General features: G+C 39.4%; 1 protein-coding gene across 4 annotated transcripts in view; it reads right to left on the bottom strand.

Moving 5' to 3' along the window:
- The window catches only part of PTPRG (protein tyrosine phosphatase, receptor type G), a 740,009-nt gene that overhangs the window by 35,011 nt on the left and 681,028 nt on the right, over positions 1-23,970 (bottom strand). For all 4 annotated transcript variants that reach the window (XM_023510661.1, XM_023510664.1, XM_023510662.1 and 1 more), the window contains 3 exons: positions 23,178-23,269; positions 11,753-11,844; positions 4,243-4,339 (listed from right to left, as the gene is read on the bottom strand). In XM_023510661.1, the coding sequence (XP_023366429.1) occupies positions 4,243-4,339; positions 11,753-11,844; positions 23,178-23,269 (281 nt within the window). The remainder of the gene's footprint in view (positions 1-4,242; positions 4,340-11,752; positions 11,845-23,177; positions 23,270-23,970) is intronic.

Consider the following 23,970-nt stretch of genomic DNA (forward strand, 5'->3'; position numbering starts at 1 on the left):
CTCTTGCTCAGGATGGTCTCGAACTTGCGAGCTCAGGCAGTCTGCCTGCCTTAGCGTCCTGAGTGCTAGGATTACAGGTGTGAGCCACCAGGCCTGGCTGAGCCTGATTTTTCAGGATGGCAAAAGAAATAAATGGAAGCTGAGGTTGTAATTTAATTTTTTCTAGCTAGAAACAGAATGGGCAAAGCCAATTAATATTTCTGTTTGGTGAAATATTAGGTGCATCATAAAAGGTGCGTTCACAAACAAGTCCAACGAGTGCAATTAGCCCAGACGTGACTGACCTCAGACCTACACTGAGTACTTTTTGAAAGTCCTCCACATTCTAGGAATTGTGACTTGCTTTTGTTATCCTGGCAAACTTTCTGTCTAGGTTGACATGAAACATGGACTGCCTAATATAATCAGGCTTCAGATGAAAAATTTCTTCTAAGGCCTCTGGATCCAAACTTAGTAGCCATCATATTGTATGTTGTTATTTCTTAGACTAACAAATAAGAATGCTACTCTTAAAGTTGCAAAATTCTTATTTTACTAAAAGTAACAGAGTAGTTAATATATGATAAATCAATTTTGGAAGATGACATGGTGACATCCATGTATATCTTTAACTTTGTGATGATTCTGTGAAAAAAGACTTTTCCTACATCATGTTTTTGGCATACCACAGTCTGATTTTTTTTTTGTTTCCATGACATTTCTATGCTATTCTTTGCTCAATAAAGGCCTTAATATAGGGGCAGAGGAAGGCACATGATGTACCCAGAATCTCAGGGTCTGAGAGAATACCCAAGTCTTTGAAGTTGTGAAAATAAAACCACAACTCCTAATGAACTTGTGAATGCATAACCATATTTAAGCAGAGGGGATGGGTTTCTAGTGAAATACCATGACCTTCTCACACATCACCCAGAAGTTGCTTTGACTTTCTCCTCGTTGGCCACATAATTTTAGCCAAGGCAGTAAGTTCATTAGAAATAAAGGCTGCTACGGTGGAGAGAGTGATGTCTGAGACACATGTAGGCACAGGTGTACACATACCCTGCCTGATTTGTCTGGGTAGAAAGGCAGTGTGTAGATGCACAAATTCCCCTAGTTACAGCACAGTGGGCCAAGAAATACTCTCATAGCCCCATCTATTCAAAGCCTAGGGAGTAACCCTTTCTTCCTTGTGCTCTTTTTAACCTCCTTCTTCTCTTAGATAAGTGAAACAAATAGTCCTATTCAAGAATAACCTGGTAGTTCTTTTAAAACTTTACTAAGAAATAAAATTCTTTTTATAGAGGATCTGATCTTATATATAGAAACCTAAAAGGATCCCTAAGAAATAACTATGAGAATAAATGTGTTCACCAAGGTTGTAGGATGTAAGATCAAGATCCAAAAATTAATTGCATTTATATACGCTCACAATGAGCAATCCAAAATAAACAATTCTACTCACAATTGCATCAAAAAGAGTAAAACATTTTGGAATAAATTTAATAAAAGCAGCACAACACACATACAATCCAGATTTTAAACCACTGTTGGAAGAAAAGCTGAACAGTTAAAAAAAAAATGGAACAAATGTGAAGGACTCACAGTTCCCAATTTTGAAACTTACTACAAAGCCACATAGTCAGTAATCAAGACTGCAGAAATGGTATAAGGCTGGACATACAGGTCAGCAGAACAGAACTGAGGGTCCAGAAATAAACCATTACACTAAGGTCAGCTGATTTTCAATAAGATGGTAAAGTACTTAAACTAATGGTAGTAGGACAACTGGTATCCACAAACAAAGGAAGGAAGCTAGACACCTACTTCATACCGTATCTAAAAATTAACTCAAAGTTGATCTAAGACTTTAATATAAAAGCTCAAACCATAAAACTCCAAAAACATAGGTATAAACCCTTCATGATCTTAGAGTAGCTGTACCAAAAGTACAGCCAACTAAAGGAAAAAATAAATTGGATTTCATCAAAATTTAAAAAATTTATGCTTCAAAGGATACCATTAAAAAGTGAATAGACATGCACAGAATGGGAGAAAATATTTGCAAACTATATATCTGAGAAGAGCTCTGTATCCAGAATTATAAAGAACTCTTAAAACCTGGAAAGAAGAAAAGTAATCCATTTAAAAGAAAATGAGTAAAAGGTCTGAAGAAAAAAATGAGTAAAATGTCTGGAGACATTTATATGTCTCCTAGGAAGAGATACAAATGGCCAATCAGCAGGTGAAGATGGTCAACATCACTAATCATTAGGAAAATGCAAATCAAAACTACCAGACACCACTTCTCACCCTATAGAATGGCTATTATCAAAACCCCAGAAGAAAGCAAGTGTGGGTAAAGATATGAAGACATTAGACCCGTCATATATTGCTGGTGGGAATGTAAAATAGAAAACAGTTTAGCAGTTCCTCATTGTTAAATAGTTTACCATATAACCTAGCAATTCTATTTTCTTGGTAGACTTAAAAATATATGTCTGCATACAGCCTTGCACATGAATGTTCATACCAGCATTATTCATAATAGCCAAAAAGTAGAAAAACTACAAATATTCATCAAATGCTAAATAAAATATTCTATGTCCACATAATAGAGTACTATTCATCCTTAAAAAGGAATGAAGTGCTTACATGTGCCACACGTAGATGGATCCTGAAAACATGCTACACGGAAGAGGCCAGACATGCCAGGCCATGCAAACCGGGGGCGTAGGTAGATGGTTTCCTGGGGTAGGGAGAAGGAGGAACCAGGAAACCCTGCTAATGGGGAGCTAAAAATGATCTACAGTTAGGTTGTGACCGCAACTGTACAGTTCTCAATATACTGAAACCTGCTGAATTGTATACTTCAAATGGGTGAATTTATATGGTATGTGAATTATATCTTACTAGAGCTTTATTAAAAAAGCTACATAGTACTAGGTGGCGCCTGTGGCTCAGTGAGTAGGGAACCAGCCCCATATACTGAGGGTGGTGGGGTTTGAACCCAGCCCTGGCCAAACTGCAACAAAAAAATAGGCAGGCGTTGTGGTGGGTGCCTGCGGTCCCAGCTACTCAGGAGGCTGAGGCAAGAGAATCACCTAAGCCCAGGAACTGGAGGTTGCTGTGAGCTGTGACACCACAGCACTCTACCAAGGGTGACAAAGTGAGACTCTGTCTCTTAAAAAAAAAACAAACAAAAAAACAAACTACATAGTACCGTTCAAATTTTAAGTGGGCCAATTTAAATATACTATAATATAAAATTCTATGTCCTGTGATCCTTGTCATAATGTACATTACTTATAAATATCTGTGCCCTGGCCCTTAATATCAAAACATGTACTTATTATCTGCCAGTGACCCAAGACTCACATGTCCATGAAATGTGGACAATTAGCCACAAAAGTAGCTTGTGGTCCTAAAATATTCCTTAAGGCTCTGTATGAAGAATGGCTATTTGTTTCAGTCCCTAATCTCCAGGATACTCCTGACCCTGGAAATAAGTTGGACAGGGCTAAGCACATGGGCCAGAAGAACTTGAGGCTCATTACTTAAGGCAGAGACCAATTATTTAGTCTTAAAAAGAAGATTGCTGGCTCGGCGCCTATAGCTCAACCGGCTAAGGCGCCAGCCACGTACACCTAAGGTGGCGGGTTCGAATCCCCAGCCCGGACCCGCCAAACAACAATGACGGCTGCAAACAAAAAATAGCCGGGCGTTGTGGCGGGCGCCTGTGGTCCCAGCTGCTTGGGAGGCGGAGGCAGGAGACTCGCTTGAGCCCAGGAGTTGGAGGTTGCTGTGAGCTGTAATGCCACAGCACTCTACCCAGGGGGACAGCTTGAGGCTCTGTCTCAAAAAAAAAAAAAAAAGAAGATTGCTATGCAAATCGGCTTTCCTTAATCAATTCCCAGTATTTCTATGTGTACTGAAAAGACTTGGCCTCACAGGTAAAACCAATGTCAAGACAGCCGACTGACAAACTTTGGCTCTCATGTTTCATGTGAAAACAGTGAAGCTCAGAATATTTTCTTTCAGGCACCTTACTAAGTTCTCTGAGATCTGACAGCTTAATGCAAGGCGAGGGGGGAAGAAAACGTCCCCACTTCCTCTTGGGGCTGTTGAAGAGGGGCTAATGAGAGGTTAGCTTGCAAGTATCTTTCTTGGCATACGGCTTCTGACTGCTTGGCTTCCAGCTTATACTGAGTATGAAAATTTAATTTCCTCGCAGTTGAAGATAGTTTAAAGTTTATTACTCACATGCTAAGATGTTGATGTATCTGTTTTTGTGCTTGTTTTCTGGATGATTGGAATGTTCTGCAGTGATGTTCATATCAGCTGTACAGCGCTGGACTTCCTAGTGAAGGAAAAAAACAGCAAGATTTCAGACAGTGTTTTGAAAGAAAGGAACACTATATATATCCATGGGGATAAAGTATTACCACTCCCTACCCATAGCCACAGTTACCTTCCCAAACCCAACTTCAGATATAATTACTGATACATTCATAACCAAACTTATGAAGAAGGCATACAGATTTCACCCTTCACTATAATCTCTACCACAATTTGCAATATGCCTCCTGGTTACAGCCTCATTTTATGACCAGGAGATTGCAAATGGACTATAAAGACCAGTCCTACAGTGACCCAAATGCACAGCCCCGCTAGTTGGCATATCTAGCTCAGCAGGTATGACTGTCAAAAATTACCTGTGAACTCTAATTTTATTTAAATAACCCCTCTTTAGAAAAATAGCAGTGGCCAAGTGACTCTCTTCCACTCCCTTCACCTTGGATATAAACATCATACATTAGCCTAACACAAAGCTGCTGAAAATTCAAATTTTTCTACACTGTATGCGTCAAATCCAAGAAAGTACTCGAGCTAACTGTTACAGTAAGGGAAGTCATTAGCAATGTACAGCTGCTACAAAGAGCAGGAGAAAAGTAACACAAAATTACCAGGAGAGATGTTTTACATGTAACAGATGTAGCAGAGTTTAGGAACATGCAGATTTTTTTTCCACAAAGGAGTTACATAGCAATTATGGAGGTTTTTGACAGCATTTACATGAAGCATAATGAAAACAAGGACCTGGTTGTCTTTTATATTTTACAAAGTACTTTGCAGTGAGGAGTCCTCTTCTCTCCAAGGAGGACCTAATTCAGTGTAATCAAAGAACTTCAGGTGTAGAAACAAAGGATTTCTATCTGTTCAAAGAAACTATATTCATTGGCTCTCCAATTCTTGCATGCTGTATATTGATTGCATTTTTCATAATGGTGGGCCTTTCCACCTGTCCATTAAAAAAAAAAAAAGCCCCACAGGCAATAATACAACTCACCTCCTTGGGAAACTGAGTTTCATGACAATTCTTACCCATTTCTTTTTTAAAAATGTGATAAGCACTGATATCTCCTGTTATTATAAAATAATTTATAACCTATGGTTTGGAAAATACCGGTTAAGAGGCTTGTGGCTGCCTTTGGCTCTTTTCTCTAGACTGAGATAACAGGGTGGTCACCAAGTAATTATTCTGATAGGTTAACGTCTGTAAGAACATAAGCAGTGCTAGCCAAATTTGGAATATTAGGACCTGTCTTTTGGAATTGTGTTAAAAACTTGAGGCATGTTCTTGTGGATAGTTTTGAGGGCAGAGAACTTTTAAAAATATATTTGAAACGAGTGAACATTCTTTTGTTTCCTGGTTTTGAAGGCCATTTGTTTGGCATGTACTTTTTCAGGCTGTGCTATTCAGATATTTTATGCTGAGAGACTGTACCTTTTAGCATGTTAGTCTGAGATTCACTTCATTGATTTTCTTTTTTTTAATCTTGTGGATCTGACCTCCCCAGCAACAGACTAAGGTGGGGCCTCTATTATAATATACTGCGACTGACCCAGACTGCTTGGGAGCAGCTGTCTGTATTGTTTAAAGCAGTCATTCAACATGACCAATCAAACTCTTTGTTATCTAAAACCCCTATTCTGATCTGTTGTCTCTATTTCACTTTTCCAATTATGTGAATGACAGAAAACAAAGAATAGTCATAAATAATGTTAAATTTGATTATATAAGAACTCATGGGGTTTGCCTGAGGCCTTCTGATTTTGTCTTATAGATAATAATGTCTTCTGAAATTCCTTGTAGTACTGCCAGGGTCATTTAGATGCTGATAATATCATCTGATCCTGGAGTGGCTTTTCTCCATTAGAACTGGCATTTCAAATTTAATGTGATTTTAAAAGGTGTTAAAACCCTTTAAAGGGACACTGGGTATATATGCTAAAGTTACGTACTTAGCACTCTGATAAACAGTTTAAGAGTAAAGCTTGTTTGTATTTTACTATCTGTAAAACAAAGCTGGAACTCTCAGAATGAATATTCTGAATAATAATAGGCATACAACCACAGGAGAGGGCCAAAGTACAACAGGAGGTTTAAAATAACAGTACAAAAAAAAAAAAGGAACAAAGAAAAACACTAGAATTTGATATACCCTGAATTCTTGGGAGATGGCAAGCCAAAGCCCCCCTGCTCCACAGCATCCATGTCAGAAGCTCTCTAAAGAACACTGGAGGCCAATTGTCCTACTGTTCTGTGGCTCAATTCGAAAAAATAATTCAACAAAAACACATCTAGAAATATTTCAGATTACTCAGTTCCACAAAGCAAGCTGAGAAGAAAATATTTTGGATCTGGTCACCAAGTATTAGAGTGAGTAGGTGTAACATGGCTGTTGTCTCAGTTCAGGCAGCCTACAGCTGTGTCAAGGAGACTGTGCTACAGAGCCCTAACGGGGTCAGGACGCGAATGGAGCCCAGAGATTGGGCAGGGTCGGACACAGAGCTGCCCTTGACAGGCGCTGGTTACCCTGCATCTTCCTGCTTCTACCCACTCTTGATCAAGCTACAAACTGCTGCCAGACTGATTTTCCCCAAATGTTGTGTTGACTTTGTTATTCCTTTACTCAGAAACCTCTGGAGTCATTCCAAATTCCTTAGCCAGGCTTTCAAGGTCCCATGCTCTTTCCCACTCACTCTGTTCCCTAAGCCCAGACAGTTTTAACTCTGTGCCCTTTAAAAAGACCATATGATTTCCTGCTTTTTGCTTCATTGCCATTTACCTCGCTAAGAATCTCTGTTCTCTTCTAGCCACATATCTTTGCCTTAAATGACTGCCCTTCCCATCCAGAAACCAAACCCAGCTTTGGAGGTAAACACAGCACCTGTTATCCTGCAGCTGGTCTTTAACAGAGAATCGGTTTTCACGTGAGGTTTGTGAAATTCGGCTCACTCACTTTTTTTCTCCTTCATCATAAAAGCATCAACTTCACTGTGACTTTCTTCATCGTGAGGGTTTAGGGATATTTTTAAAATATTTGAGGCCCAAACTGGCATCTTGTCGTGAAAGCTCAGGAAGCTCCAGAGGGTCATTTTCTGCCCTCTAGTAGACGGCTATCTTTGCACAGTGTGACACCCCTGACCAGGATCTCCACATCATGTGTCATCAGCAACCCTGGACGCCTCCACTCATTATTTAAATTGATTGTGGCCACTGGTCCCTCAGAGCATGGGCTCAGGTGGACAAAGCTTTGTTCTCTTGATTTAAGATGAACAAGTAGCCCAAATGTAGCTCAGCTGGTTAATTGCAATAGCATCAATCCCCCCAAAGGATCTTGTCAAGAGGCTGTAGACTCTAGCCTCACCTCTGTACTCAGCCTTTAAACTTCTGATTCTCCCAGCCCCTGCCTATTAATTCTTTTGACCTATGGAGCTTTGGAGCACCCTCCTTTTGAAAGAGCATGCTAGCCCTGTGCCTTCAGAAGCCGTCTGCATTCTGACTGTGGGGGGCTGGGGAAGAGGCTGTCAATCTTTGACTCTGAGAAACCACTCCCCGGGAAGGACAGTGAGGTTGAAGTTAGCTCAGGTAGCCAAGGGAACAGTGTCACGGAACACTATCGTGAGACAAGGATTAATGTTATTTCCAGTGACTGCGAAGTCTGCTTAGAGGTATGTCATTGCCAGCTTTTCACTGCCTCCAAAATTCATCCAACAAGGACAAAAAGCTAGCTTTCCGCCTCACTTCTAGACAAAGATTCAAAATTACCACTGAGTCGTTTTTCTCATTCTTTACAGCAGCTAAGTTCTGAAACTATGACAGTTATTTTTTTTTTCTTCCAAGATTTTCAAACAAGATGGGTAAGCAGAACTTTTGCTGAAATGACCAATCAAAATTCATAGGTGCTTTTCTCTTCTGAGCTTCTTCAGAACTTTATCCCTGCACAACAGCAATTGTTTTGCTTTGTCTGTTTTCTACTTTCAATTGCATACACTCTGGTCTGTCCTTTAGCCTCCAGACTACACTCTGTGAGGGTCAGGACTGTCTAATTCATCTCTGTACCTTACATCAAGGCCAGGGAATGGTAGGTATTCAGCAACTATTAGATGAATTGTCTCATCTCTTAACAGCGAGGTATCAACTTTTAAAGTAGTATTTCTCTATAATATTAACACTTTGACTAATTTTAGGCCTCTATTGAAATATTGGAGAAGATTTTTTTAAAGTCAAAGATTCTCAGCTACCGGAGAAGGCTCTAGAACAGTGACACCCTTGAACCTGAAGTTAAACTCTGAGGCACACTTACATTTTGTTGGTTAAAAAAAGATTAAAAAAGAGAATATACTTAACTGTGCTTTGAAATTTTTTTTGAAAATAATTTAATTAATGATCCTTCAAATTTTTTGAGGCACAACTAAGATCTTCTCACGGCACACCGGTTGAAGATCATGGCTCTGGATCATAAAGACCATGTCACCAGCACCCGGTACTCTTAGTGGAGGCTCCTCATTTTAGCTGCTATCTCCCCAACCCCCCTTTTTTTCTTTTTTGCCAAGGAAGTTACATGATCAGTTTTAGACAGACAGGCTAGTAAACTGGGTTATTCTGCTTCTGACTTCAGCTCAAGGTGGGACACTACTGTAATGAAAAGTCTGGGGTGGCATCGAGGTTCCAGTCTCATAGCCCTAGTCTTAAACCCTACTGCTGCCATTTCAAAACTTAGCCACTTAGTGCCTTGATTTTCTCATGAGTAAAGGCTGCTTGCCTATAAATTGGAGACAGTAAGACAATACCTACCCCCCCCCACTGGGGGGGTAGTTTTGAGGTACAAATGAAATAATTCATACCCCATGCTATGTAAATCCTGGCTGCCATTATTCCACAAAATGTGTCTGGAAATCTGGAGTTGAGATTGCTTTAACTCTCATACCATAATATAGGTTTATAAAAATTGTTATTAGGCAAAATCTTTTTCTGCTCAGTCTTATATATAGCCTGTTATTATTGCTTTTATAAAATAGCCTTAACAGTTTCTTATGTATTCTATTACCAGTTTTCCCTTTGAGTCAAGTTTTAAAAAGGAATATTACTATTTTAAAATACTTAAAATTTTCATTTATAGGGTGACAGTATATTGGTGAGCTGTCCTACTGTCTTTTTCTCCCCTTTATGTGGCTGCTTTGCTGTTTGTTTTTGAAGAAAGGATATTCTTCTTATTCTGAATTTTAAACCTTTCAAACCAGGGAAGATTGTGAAATGGTTACCATAGAATGATGCCTCCTTTCCTGCCTGCCCTCCCCATTCCACTCCCCTAACTGTCAACTAATAAAATTTAGGCTGGAAAGTTCAATGTACATGACCAATGCTTTTAGCCACTGTATTTTTTTTTTAAGGAAAGAAATAGAGCACAGATACCCATGATTTGTTAACAGGCATGATTTTGATGCAGCAAAACCCATTTTAAGTCAGATCAAGTTTACAGAGGTGTAGCTGATTATTTTGAATAATTAAATGGTGTCAAAACCAGCTGTGATGAATAGCACTGGGGTCTCAAATCATAAATAATTGAGAAACCAGAGTTGCATTTGATCATCCTGATCAAATTCTGCTCTCTAGAGGATAAATGTTTGTCCTGAATACCATCAACATTGTTAAATGCCTCAATATTCTTGCTCAGTCATCCAGCCAACAGTCAATTGAACTAAATCACTTTAACACTACACACATTTGCTTGTCCTCATGAATACAAAATGTTTGACTTAAACCATGTTCTTTGTAGTTGAATAGGCACCTTTTTTGGTAAGCCTCTAATAGCCACATTAAATACTTGACATGCTTTAGTTTGTTCCATAAAAACATACGACTTTGCAGAATAAATCAGAGGTTCTATCACCTTTGCTTTCATTCTGCGGTAGAACAAACAAGCAAACAAACAAAAAACTAAGAGAGACTTAATTTAAAACGAGTTGTCAATATAACTGCCTTTATGATAGCCTTTGGAGATTCCAAATTTGCATACAGACAGGGGCTTTTCGCTCTGTTTTTATTTCTTATTGTTCATGCAAGATAATTGCACCTCCCAGCTGTATAACTCCAGATGAACCCAAAGTGCTAACCTTCCGTTCATTTCAGTCCCATCACCGATTTTGTTAAAAGAGGTGAGCTAGCATCATCATCATCATCATTTCCATTTTAAAACAGAAATGAGACAGAGAAAGGAGTTGACTTAGCCACAAAGATAGAAGACAGCTGAGCTGCCATGAAAACTTGGCCTCCTCGGCACAACTCTTGCTGCCAGAGATGTGCCTTAGTTAAGTGCCTCAGTGAAGAAAAGGGCAGTCTGTTTAATAGCTCCTCATTGACACCCTGTCACTGCTGAACTGGCAGGGAACCCAGAGCTGGCAGGGTGGTGCGTGCTGCTCTCTACCTTGTTTCCTACACACCAGTTCTTAAAATTCGAAGGCTGTGTTAACCCACGTCTTCTCTCCAAGGATTAATAATAAGGAAAACAACAACAGTCAGCCTTCACATGGTTCTTAACAAGTAGCCCAGCCACTTGCGAAGATGGTAATCATTTCGTTTTCTCCAACAACTTTTAGGATATGGGTACCATTAGTGGCCATTTTTTTTTTTTTTTTGAGACAGAGCCTCAAGCTGTCCCCCTGGGTAGAGTGCCGTGGCATCATGCTCACAGCAACCTCCAACTCCTGGGCTCAAGCGAGTCTCTTGCCTCCGCCTCCCAAGTAGCTGGGACCACAGGCGCCCGCCACAACGCCTGGCTATTTTTTGGTTGCAGCCGTCATTGTTGTTTGGCGAGTCCAGGCTGGGGATTCGAACCCGCCACCTTAGGTGTACGTGGCTGGCGCCTTAGCCGGTTGAGCTATAGGCGCCGAGCCAGTGGCCATTTTTTAAAATGGGGAAACGGGGGACCAGAGATGAAGTGTTTGGCCCAAGGATCACAGAGCTCACTACGACTGGTGGAGCCAGCATCACCTCCCTCAGATGCCAAACCTGTCTCCGGCGTGCCGCATGCACCACCGGGAAGACATGGGATCAGGGAGCTTTGCGTTATGACTGTTGTTCCCAGTTAGAAGATGAAGAAAGAATCTGAAAAACAACCCCCACCAGTTTGCCTCTTTTCTAACACCAAGTCTGGTCTTTCACAGAAGTGGATGGTCGGGATGAGCACACCTGACCCATTTTCACCTGGTTTTATTGGGAAAGGCAGGCCTGTTAAAATCACGAGTGACACTCTGGTTCCCCTGAAGATTGTGTCAATCTTAACACATTTCACTAAAATTACAATCCCTACTTTCCACAGTTACTAATTTGTTATACTTGGAATAAATTTAGTTTGAGTTTACAAAGATCTCCAAAAAATAAGAGCGAGTTTTCTGGAAATTCATTTCCAGTTTTGAAACATACCTCAAAATCCTCAGAGAACCCGTGCTGGTTATTAGAATAGAGCTCACCGATGTGTTTACCAAACTGTTTGACAGGAATGGCTTCCATGTCATCTGGGGGAAGAAAGCGATATTAAAAGTCACACAAAATACTTCCATGGAACAAACGATACTGATAAAGCAAATCACACGTATCTGAGGCAAATACTTGATTTTTGCAAAGCATGGTGTAATTTGTTGCATCACCTGAAGGAGTTGTCCTAAAGGAAAGTCTCAGGATTTACTGTACATTAGGATCTCATCGTGACTCTGATGCCTGTAAGCCTGGTTAAATACAGTTTTTAAAGAAGGTACACAGAGAATTCCCTTTACTTTTTATATTCACGGCAATTTACACAGTCAAATTACCACATCATACTCTGAGCAGTCTGAATTTATCAAGAGTACCTATTTGCCAAGACATTTTATCACAACCTATGTTTTTTTGTTTCTGTTTCTTAGAAAATCACTATTCAATGGGGTCCAGCTTGAACTTGGAACAATTAAGTTCTATTTCCAACCTTTTAAAAAGTCTCAGTAAGCTTTTATATACAATTACAGATAGATGCCCTTGTACCAGCTGGCTCTGGGTACAATGCCATCTATCTTTAAGGATTCAAAATTTTAGCTCAAGACAGCTGTGTCTACATGATGCCAAATAATCAGTTTGACTGAATTAACTGGATTTTTTTTTTGGTGTTGACAGCCTAGGTACAGATTCAGGAAGACTCCACGTTCCAATTCACTGCAGTGTTGTCACTTCCAAAGGACACTTTCTCTTCCGGATCCCAAGTATGTTTTAAGCTTATTTATCTGGATCTTGTCTGCTACTTGAGTACCTCTGTAAAAACAGCCACACCCAACGAACTGGAGCTCCCCAATTTCCTTCCCCCTTCTCCCTCTCAACCCTCCCCCGCAAATATTTCCTTTAAAAAAAATACTCCGCTGAATTTGAGATAAACAACAGACATGACATTTACTTTATTCAGAGTGAAAGATCTTTGGCAAACGCACAAACATCTAAACTGCCACAGATGCTTTTCTTAGCAAAGGGTATGAAGATCTGTATGTGTAAATGAGGTCCTACTTTGGCAAGAATTTTATAGATCCAGGCCTGACAATCTGATTTCTCTTCATCTGGTGACAGTTAACATTGACTATGTCATTCCTTCTCTTCTTTCTTTCCAGAGAGCAAAGCTCTAGGGTGGCTTTTTGCATCTATTGACATTTTCAAACTCGAATCATTCTTAAGCAGAAAATAGCATCTCTTATAGTTTGTCTAAGGAAGGTGACTTATCTGTTCATAATCTGAGTTGCTTAGCACAGAAATGTTACTTATCCAATTGGTGATGCTTTGTAAAGACAAGTTCTTTCTGTGTGAACAATTAAAGTCCTAATCATTTTAATAGGCAACCTTATGAAAAAAATTGCCAAGTTATTTACAAATATTTCAGAACTGAAGATGTTCATGAATATGCAATCATTTTGCACGCCCAAGAAATCTATATCTCCCGTGATGTAACCGGCATTAACAGCGTGAGCAGAGCCAAAATGTTTCTCCAGAATATTTAGCAGAATGCACAGTTCAAAAAAAATTTCCAAACTCATCTGATCACTTCACTTAAAATGTTTAGAAGCAAATTCTAAAATAATGATAAGTGACCATGAAATAATCTCAAGTTAGGCTGAGAAAACGGTTAAGATATACAAAGTTGGAGAGTCTCTACAAGATTAACCTAAGGATAAATTCATTTTCAAAGAAGAGCCAAAACGAGTCAAAAACACCATAAAAACCCTAGAATCTAGACTATAGCAAGTCTTTTCTATTTATATAGAAATGAAAGAAAGATAGAACACTTTTCAAGGGCAGAGCAACAGAGTTAATAATGTTAATAGGTCAAGAGCAACATTTATTCCATAACGATAGTTTAGAATTTTACATTCAAGAAACTCAGCCATGATTAAGGACATGGTCTCTAGTTCAAAGTTTAAAAAAAAAATGCATGTCAGCTTTAGAGCTGTTTTAATGTATAAGGTAAAAACTACCTTTCGAAAGCTGGAGCCTACCTCAAATCATTAAAAGAAATGCTTTTAGGTTAACCATTATTTTTTCCTGCAAATTGCTCAACTGTAATATCCAGGCTAATGCCACACATGCCGAGAAATCAGTATGCCTCCTACACCCATGGCGAGATGCAGCAAAACCCCAGCAGAGCTCAGTATGATAATCATGGAAAAATATGACTCACTGGTCTCTTGCATTTGCATCTTCATATGAGGAAATGTTAACCACACCCTCTGGGTTTCCAGCCACCACCAATAGCATCATAGAACCACCAGAGAGGCAGATATGAGTAGAGATGTGTGCTGTGCTGGCCAGTGCAGCTACCCACATGCAAAGTTATTTGCCTTTCAATCAAGATAAACAGCTGAGGGGTCATAAATCTTTCTTCTCTATACTAAGACGGATACAAGTCCATGACTAACTAGAAGTCCTAATTGTTTTCCTCTCATACAGTTTTTCCAACAAATTCTCTCAACATAAGCCAGATTATAAAACTAATGTAACTAGCAGAAGATCCAACAATTAGGACAGCATCAGAGAACTCAGCTGCTCACTTTTTATGTAGAAAGATCTTGTGTGTTTTAAGAAGGTATCTATCCATAAGAAGTTATCTGCACCTAAACATCTGAGTTTTATCAAAGATCACAGAGAATATCAGCAGCACCAGCTAGGCCAGGCATTTTCTCACATGGCCTCCAAGTTCAGGTGGGAAATTCAGGTGGTGGCTGTGGACCAAAGGAAAAGAGTGCTGTGCCTCTGGAGACAGAACAGGAGGCCACGGGGATGAAGCATTTTCTGAGCTCCTAACACTCAGACGGACTTTAGGCCGTGGTCCCTAATCAAGAGCCATATTTATACTGGAGAAGAGATAAACATAAAGTAAGTGCAAGAATAGTTTGTAATTATAGCATGAAAGTGATGTCAAAAGGATGGGCTTAAGGACCTAGGTAAGAATGTATGTCACTGAGGTGCTGGTGGTGGGAGAAGCATGCTGGACTCAAAGTGAAGAGGTTTTCACTGATCCCAGGTTGGACAGGAGATTGTTCCCATGTAACAAAAGAACAGTGTCATGAGCCCTTACTGGTTGTTATGGACAGGGCTTAATGCTTTTCATACACTTACCTTTACAAAACCAGGTGAAGGGAATGTGTTATCCTTAAAATACATTTAAGGAAACTGAGACTTGTCCAAAAAGACACAGGTAAGTGTCAGAGCTGAAATTTGGACCCAGGTCTATTGAACCCAAAGCCTGCACTCTTGTCTACTGTGATATATTATTTGTCTTCATTCTCAAAGCACCATTATTTCAAGGACGAGCAAAGAGTGAAACAGAATTAACTTGGTTAAACTGGTAAAATATTACATTATAGTACAATTTATACCAATAATTTTACTTTTAAAAATTTTTCACTGGGAGGTCAAGGTGGGTGGATTGCCTGAGCTCACAGGTTTGATACCCAGCCCGAGCAAGAGCGAGACTCTGTCTCTAAAAATAGGTAGGCATTGTGGAGGGCACCTGTAGTCCCAGCTACTGGGGAGGCTGAGCCAAGAAGATTGCTTAAGCCCAAGAGTTTGAAGTTTCTGGGCACTATGATGCCACGGCACTCTAGTGAGAGCAATAAGGTGAGACTCAGTCTGTCTCAAACAAAAAAAAAGAATTTTCAGATACCAAAGGTTTAAATTAGGCACAACTAGGGCAGTGACCATTATCACCAAATCACCCCATTATAAGGTATTTGATAAACTGACTGAGAATTAGTACCTGAAGAGCAGTAGGTTTACTGTTAATTATTATTATTTATGCTTTGTTCTAAGATTTTAGCTTTTTTTGTGGTTAGTATTAAACTGTGTAAGAGGCCTCTTATTCTGGTCAATCGACAACAAACCCTCCTTACAGAGCACTTCTGATGAAGCTTGAAATTAGCCTCTGGCTCACAGGTATGTATGTGTACCTAAAACAGAGCAGCAGGAGGGGAGGAACTGGTGACAGAAACAACTACTGGGAAGAAATCACCAGAGCTAAAATAATGTGGACCTCAAAGGCAAAACCTGTAGGAAACCAAGAACTGTGCATTGGAACATACAGAAAGCTGCTTCCCATATCTACAGGTACGTCCCTGTGGTACTCGCACCTTCAGAACTATTCGAGGGAAATCTCCAATACTTCAGACTGCTCACTTACTCCCATATGCTACATTTGCTTCCTCTTAATCTCAAGGAATCACAGAGATAAATGAAAAGAGAAAAAGTTAAGCTTTCTTTTCTGCAGTTTTTGGTTTGATATCAGAAAGGAGAAAACAGCAGACAGGCTGTCCCCAACATATACCCCCAGGAGGAGCTGCCCTGAGGGCTGTCGCCCCCACTGCATGAAAGAATCAGTCAGGACCCGGATTGACAGTACAAGCTGCAAGAGGAGAGGCTCCCCAGAGGTGCAAGAGAGCCCCAAACAACTTCTGCAGTGGTCTTTTATTGAGGAGTAAAACAAAGGGTGGCAATAGAGCTCATGCTCAAGGAAATGATCTTCAAAGATGGCAGGAGGGTAAGTACTTCAGGAAATGATCCCCAAAAAGACTACAGGCAATTGAGGGCCCAGCTGCAGTGCACCGCCCAGCAGTGGGGCTTTTACACCCTAACTGGCGACAGTGGGTGGCTGTTATTTGCATCCGTGGCCACTGATGGAATGTTTCCTGTGTACCGGGCACCTATCCACATAGGTAAGAGGGGAAGAGCCAGAGCCAGACCGTGAGACTTCATTTCCCTGTGACTCCCTTTCCTCATCTATAAAATGGGAACAACACTACCCACTTCAGAAAGTGTTAGGAAAAATAAACAAGATAATGCAAGTACCTGAAAGAGTGCTTGGCATTTACTAAGTCATTCATAATTACGACTTCCAGTTAGGTGCTGCTTGCTTTACACACACAGCCCTATGACTTGGGGCTGTGATTACTCCTTTTTTACAGATGAGACAACTCTCTGCCTAAGAGAGTTCATCCAAGGCCCACTGCCATTATCAAGTGATAGGGCGAGACTAATTCCAAAACCTTGGCTCTTCAATGTTCTATTACCTCCCCAGACCTTACATTTGAAAGACATTTTCTAGTGAAAAAGACTGAAATGATACTCTTTGCCTTTAAGGATAAGCTTCAGTTACCTGGAAAATTTGCATGGGAGAACTGGTCACCTGGATGCCAGGTAAATAAAGTGTTACAGCATCTACCTTCCTGTCCAGATGCTTAGCTGCAGGGTTGACTAGCTTAAGCTCTGTTTAAGAAAAGATCCCTTTTTGCCTCCTCTGGAAGTGTTGGGGCACAGACTGAAGAGGTCCTTAAGTCACTGGTTCTCTGAAAAATCCCTGTGAAGTTCATTTAACCCTTAGCAGATCTCTTAACTCTATCCCAGATTCCAACCAAATCTCCATAGGCAGGGAGAACATATAAAGCCCATCATAGTACATGGCTCAGATCAGTGCTGCTCAGACCTTTCCCACCCCACCCTCGGCCCCGGCATCCAGTCCTTAGGCCAGGCTGTTAAAAGGTCCTGTTTACCACAACTCTAATGGACAGAACTCAGCCCCTCTGCTCTCTGCCCTCTCAGTCTCCCAGAGGCCAAGTTCAGGACTCTCTTGGTGTTTGGAAGTACCTCTGTTTCAACTTAAGAAGATAAAGCAAATATGGAATAAAAGAATGTTATCAGGTTGTAGTTCCTGAGTTAGGACACAACAAATAGATTTTTGTCTAAATCAGACTCTTAGGATACAGGGCGTGTTGTAGAGATTGGAACATTTTATTTCCTGCCATAAAAAGAAGGCTCTTTCCATTTATGACACAATGAAGTCAATAAAGAAAGGGCTTCATTATAGTCAAAAGACTAATGAATCTCCTTTGGAGATAATCTCTGTATAAATAAAATATGCCAACAAGGTTGGTTTAATCCCAGGGGTTTTAAACTGCACGTTTAAAAGGCCTTTATATTTTGGAACCCTGCTGAAGCCAGTGACCTTCAAATTATTAAGATGTATTTTAACTGCTAGAGAGGCATAAATCATTTCTGATTTCTAAGCTAGTGGTTAGCAGCAACATTTTGTTTTGTAATGCTCTTATTAGAAAAGTAGGTTTTCTAATTTCCAGAGAAAAGCATTTGTAAGGACATTTGTGTTTGACAATTTGTACATTCAGAAAGCCCTTTCCGTATGCTCCATAACAGGTTAATTTCACTAGTTAGGTTCTGATTTTAAAAATGTTTGTGTAAATGAAAGCCTAAAAGATTAAGTAGTATAGTTAATGCAATTTGTAGATGGCATGTGTAGGAAATGCTTCATTAATAACTGCAGCAAAAGTATTATTTCTTTTGTTGTTTCAAAAGAATATCCCAAGGTTAATTAATGGGTCAATGTTAAGAATAATATGGGTCTTAAAGACAAAATTTTGTGACCACTTTAGTATCTTAGAAGATGGAAAGCATATGAAAGGACAGGGTTACTAAATTCCATTTTGCTTTAACAATAAAAAACCAGTACCATGGGACATTTGATTTTAAAAAACCATTAGTAAAAAATATTGAGAATCAGAGCCCCTTTCATTTTGTTGTCAGTCACAGTTTAACTTACCCTTCCCCGACTTTCTCATACATCACGCATGGAACAGGTACTACACTTCAAAAATCTTTCTGATCAAAGAACTGATGTTGGCTGGCCATGGTGGCTCACTCCTGAAACCTCAGCACATTAGAAGGATCGCTTGAAGCCAGGAGTTTGAGACCAGCCAGTCCAACATAGTGAGATCCCCTCTCCAAAAAACATGTTTAAAAATTAGCCAGGCATGGTGGTGCATGGCTGCAGTCCAGCTACTTGGGTGGCTGAGGAAGGAAGACTGCTTGAGCTTAGAAGTTTGAGGTTACACTGTATGATCGTGCTGTTGCATGCCAGCCTGTATGACAGAGTGAGACCTTGTCTTGAAAAAAAAAAAAAGAAAAATAAAAAGAAAGAACTCATGTCATTTTTACAGTGATTGGAAACTGAATTCAAAAGCACTTCTTTCTCGGTATAGAAACACTCTTGCATTATGAGTTCTTTCTAACGTGGCTGACTATCCTTAGCCACCATATTTAGTCTCTAGCATGTTCAGATTTTTCTTAACTGTAGGTGAGACCAAGGAAAAAATATCTTTCCTAAAAAGACTGTCTTTGCTATATTAAATCACAAGAACATACTAAAGATACTGAATTTCATTTAGAATTAGAAAAATTAATAATTCTTTAAAAATTCCTATAAACTGTTATCTCCAAGGGATGAGTATCAAGAAATTCACAGCTTTCCTTTGTCACTTGCCTAGTTTACAATACTTTTCAAAAGTCTGTGTAACTTGCCATTTCTACTTATGCTTTGGGATTTAAAGATCAGAACTGTTTATTTATGAATTTTAACCACAGCGGAATCATTCCAAAGTTGCTGATTTAGGGTCTAAATGTGTTGAGTATTCAACATGTGCGTGAATTGTTCTCTAAGTCATTTAAATCACACAGACTTGTTTTTGCACAGGGAATGGAAGCATATTGCTGGGCTGAAAGTCTTTTTCTCAGGAAGCAAGAGAACAAAAATAACTCAAGAACAGAGATGAGAGGGGAGATTTTTTAATATGGAGGAATCTTCAACCTCAAATTATGAAATGCCCTTTAAGAGGACAAAAGAGAATTTAATGGAGAAGGAAATGGGCTAGTAAAAGAAGATAATGATCAAGAAGTGTGAAAAAATGACAGAGAATATTTGCATGTATTTGGAAACTCCTTGATTTAATGAAGCGATATCCAAATGAGAAGTCTGAAGTCTTTATATAACAAAATTGTCACAGTAACATGCTAAGAGGTGGCAGAGCATCTGTGCTTTGAAGTCACACAAAGACTCCAATGTTAGTGCCACTGTTTGGCTATGTAACCTTCAGCTAGTTAAATAATGTCTCCAAACCTCAGTTTCTTCATCTGTGAAATGGGGACATCAATTGCATCTGTCTCTGTAGGACTATAATGAAAGTAAATGCTTAGCTGGTAAATGTGTGATAACTATTAAGATAATGATTTTTTTTTTAAAGCCTAACTGAAAAATAAGTTCTAGGAAGAAAATATATTACATATTTTACAGTGATGACCCTGGAGTCCTATTTTTATAACAGTGTGGTACCTAAATTTTCAAACTCACCCTATTGTACACATTTTTAACCAGCACAATGGTTCAGTTTACTGGTGGTTGTCTGCAAATATCTTTTTTAAAAAAATATCACTTATAGAAAATGAAGAGCTTGTGACAAAATAAGTTGATAATTCTGGGCCGAGTACTCTTGTTACTAGGTTTTGAGAAGTATAAGATATAACTGAGATTGAATGGGTATAATAAATATTCCATATGAGCTTTATAAATCTCATATTATGGGATGTCCTAAAAGTCACTCCTAGAGTTGTCATACACAGGAAAACTGGGAAATTGTAGCTACATGTACCTTTATTCCCAAAATACTCATCACAAAATTTTATAAAATGTTTACAAAATATTCTCTAAGTGTTGGCTATCTCTTCATAAATTTTTTAATGAATATTTTGGACATAAAGGTATATGTAGCTATAGTTTCCCGTTTTCCCTATCTATGGCAACTTCAGGGGTGAATTTTGGGACACTCTGTATTTATAGAAATAAGAACAATTAGTTAACTTCCTTCCTTCCCTCCTTTTCTTTTCTTTTTTGAGATATAGTCTCACTTTGTCGCCCTTGGTAGAGTGCTGTGGTATCATAGCTCACAGCAACCTCAAACTGTTGGGCTCAAGTGATTCTCTTGCCTCAGCCTCCCAAGTAGCTGGGACTACAGGCTCCTGCCACAATGCCCAACTATTTTTAGAGATGAGGTCTCGCTCTTGCTCAGCCTGGTCTTGAACCTGTGAGCTCAGGTAATCCATTCATCTCGGCCTCCCAGAGTGCTAGGATTATAGGTGTGAGCCAGCACACCCTGCCTGAATTAGATAATTTCTAAGATAAACCATTTAAAATAATCCCATAGAAATCTCCATTAAAAAAGAGTTGTGGTGAATGCTTTAATAGAATAAAAATAACTCATGAATTTATTAAATACTGTGTTTTTCTTATGTAAGACTCAGCTGGATTGTTATAACTAGAAGAAACCATAAGAATAAATGGGATAATAGATTGTTAAAAGTGCTTTATGAATTAAAATACTTTATAACTATTAAATAGAACCATGGGTTTTAATTAAGAGAAATAAGAGATGGTGATCAAGCAGAAAGCTTTTTAAGGAAAGGTCTTTCAGGGTAACTCTTTCCCAGTTAAGGGTGAAGCCAGCCCCCCTGTTTGGGTATACCCCTGTTAAGGCCATACTATCAATGAAAACTTGAAAAAAACAGAGAAAGATTAGCCTCACTCATGGCTTCACTACGTGAGCTCTTTAACATTACACCGCCTTACAACATTTAAAATGACTCATTTCTACAAATGTGTTAAAACTTGTCAAGAATACATCTCCTGGGCTAAGTGAGGTTCAACTAAACACCACAGATTTCTCAGTCACTAGAGAATCTAAAGAAATTTTCTTTCCATGTACTTACTCTACTAATGAGTTCGAATTAGGAGAAACTCACATTTAAAAGGGAGAAAAACACACATTTAAAGAAACGCCTTAGGGTTGTTGAGTATTTAACTTGGTAATTAAACAGGTAGCTGGGAAATGAAGCAGAAAACATTCAAGAGCAATTTCTGATCTAAGATACCTACTCAAAGGTGCGGCAAGGCAGGCACAAGTGGTATTTTCAGAGGATTCAATCAAGTTGAAAGTTCTAACGCCCAAACCCAAAAAGAACAGGGCGAGGTGGGCTGTTCCCAGTGTATGTAGTTCAGCATTAGGGACAACTGTTACACAGAGCCATGCAAATCTCTCTGCACGACTGCTGGGATTAGCAGTACCATGATTTGGGAAGGAAAGTTAGCAGCCACAAAATGGTCCAGCAAGAACTTAATCAGAGACTTCTGTTACCCCTCTTGCTTCTGTGTGACAAGATATAGTGAGAAAAGCTGACTAGCAATGGACAGACCATGGATTTTAAGTAAGAGAAATAAGAGATGGTAATCAAGCAGAAAGCTTTTAAGGAAAGGCTAGACAATCCCAGCAATATTTAATGACTTAACACATACAGACACATAAAGGGCCAACTAAGTCCCCAGGCATAACCATGCCTAGTGACAATTTATAAACAATAGAACTGGTACTCAAAGAATGATTGTACCTCTGAGTTTCAGAGTCATGACCTTTAAGAACTTTAAGGAAGTTTTGCTGAGATTTGTTCATTCAATCAAGGAGGTAGAGTACCTAATCCATGCCAGGAATTATTCTGTCACTGAGGATGTAGCCACTTATCCTTATGAAGCTCTTACTCTAAGAAGGGAGCCAGCAAACAAAACACACAGCATGTAAGTTGGTAGAAGTGTCATGGAGAATGAAGTGGGGCAGTAGTACTGGAGCAGAAAAGCTGCAGGTGTGTGTGGGAGGTGCCACTATAATAAAAGTAATGCCTCTATTTACAAAAGAATAATTAACATGTATCTCAAGTTATCTGAAGATGAGTATTTAGAAACATATAATGAAACACAGAGGTAGAAAATTCCAATCTGGCAAAAGGGAAGAAAGGCCAAATAAAAATGGGGTGAGATCTCCACATCCCACATCCTATCTATTCTACCTAACTCACTGCTGCCTTCCACAGGTCTATGGCGCCTGCCAGGATTCCCTCCAGTGTGCTCCCTCAGTCCCCACCACTACCACTAATGGAGAACTTCATCTCTTTACTCAAGGACAAATGAAAAATACTATAGACGAGTAATGCATCCCAGATTTCTACACAAACATCCTGAAAACCAGAACTTCCTGCATTAAAATACATTATTTTCAGAGTAAAGAAACTTAGAAGAAAAATCACCTTTAAAAAAATGTGTCATAAATTGTGATTAAACAATGTAAATGCAAATTGCCTATCCAAATGAAATTCAGTCCAAGTAGATGATACCTGTTTTTGGTCTGTCTTCCCACTTTCCTACTGTTACTTCCCTGCCCTGCATGTGAGTCTATACTGTACCACTTCAATTATGCTTCCTCTTAAAGAGGATTTTATTACTGTGCAAATATACAAAGGGGAAAAGACTTCATTAAAGTAGCCTTAGTTAAGGATCTTCTAGACAGGGCGAGCTTTAAAAGGCTATAAAAATAGTATTTTGTCATGGCTATCACATAAAACTGAGACTAAAAGAGAAAAACAATTAGCCCACTGGAAATAAGAGTGGTATCTTACTTACCAGGAATAGGAATAATAGGAATACTTTCATTGGGGACCACTCGAGGCGAATTGCTATCTTCCACGTAGAAATGAGCAGTCTGAAAACATTTTCTGTGCATGTAAGAAAAAACATGTGAACAATAACATACACTTTGTCTGAATTCAACATTTTTCAATTATTCTCTTGCAGAATTTCCCAGCTTTAAACATCACACAGGCTGAAGGCCAACCATGTCAAAGTAACAAGATACAAGGAGAACAGTGAGCAGCCTGTTAGAGGAGCCCCAAGTAGCTGACGAGTATTCATTTTATTATAACCACGTGTAACGGGCTAGTTAAAAGTGAAAGGGTTAAAAATGAATTACTTGATACATGAAAACTTGGCACAGAGTAAACTCGCTGCACAAACTGCTAGGATTATCCCACAATATTTCTAGATTTGACAAGATACAGAGGAAGAGTTTGCTATTCTAAACCCACAGTACCAAGTTCAAAACCACACTTCCTACCCCCATCAAATGCAGTCAACAAACAGCCCAAGCACACAATAGTACCATACTGTTCATGCTTAGCAAAGGACCCCAAGCCTCAGCTCTTTAAAGAGGTCAGAGGGCTTCAAGGGGGCAGGCACTCAAAATCAGAGGCCCTTGCCAGAAAAGCACCTGGCACAAGGCCCTAGAGCCCTCCAGTGTCACCTGCATGTCCTTTGTTTTGTTTTTACCTGTACTTCAGGCAGAGCAGGGAGCACACACTGGTCATCATAGGACAGGCAGTGAAGAGAAAAGCCATCAGCAGCTCGCCCAGCCTCTGCC

The sequence above is a fragment of the Otolemur garnettii genome, unplaced genomic scaffold (assembly GCF_000181295.1).
Source record: "Otolemur garnettii isolate 467f Iridium unplaced genomic scaffold, OtoGar3 scaffold00015, whole genome shotgun sequence".
Lineage (NCBI taxonomy): Eukaryota > Metazoa > Chordata > Mammalia > Primates > Galagidae > Otolemur > Otolemur garnettii.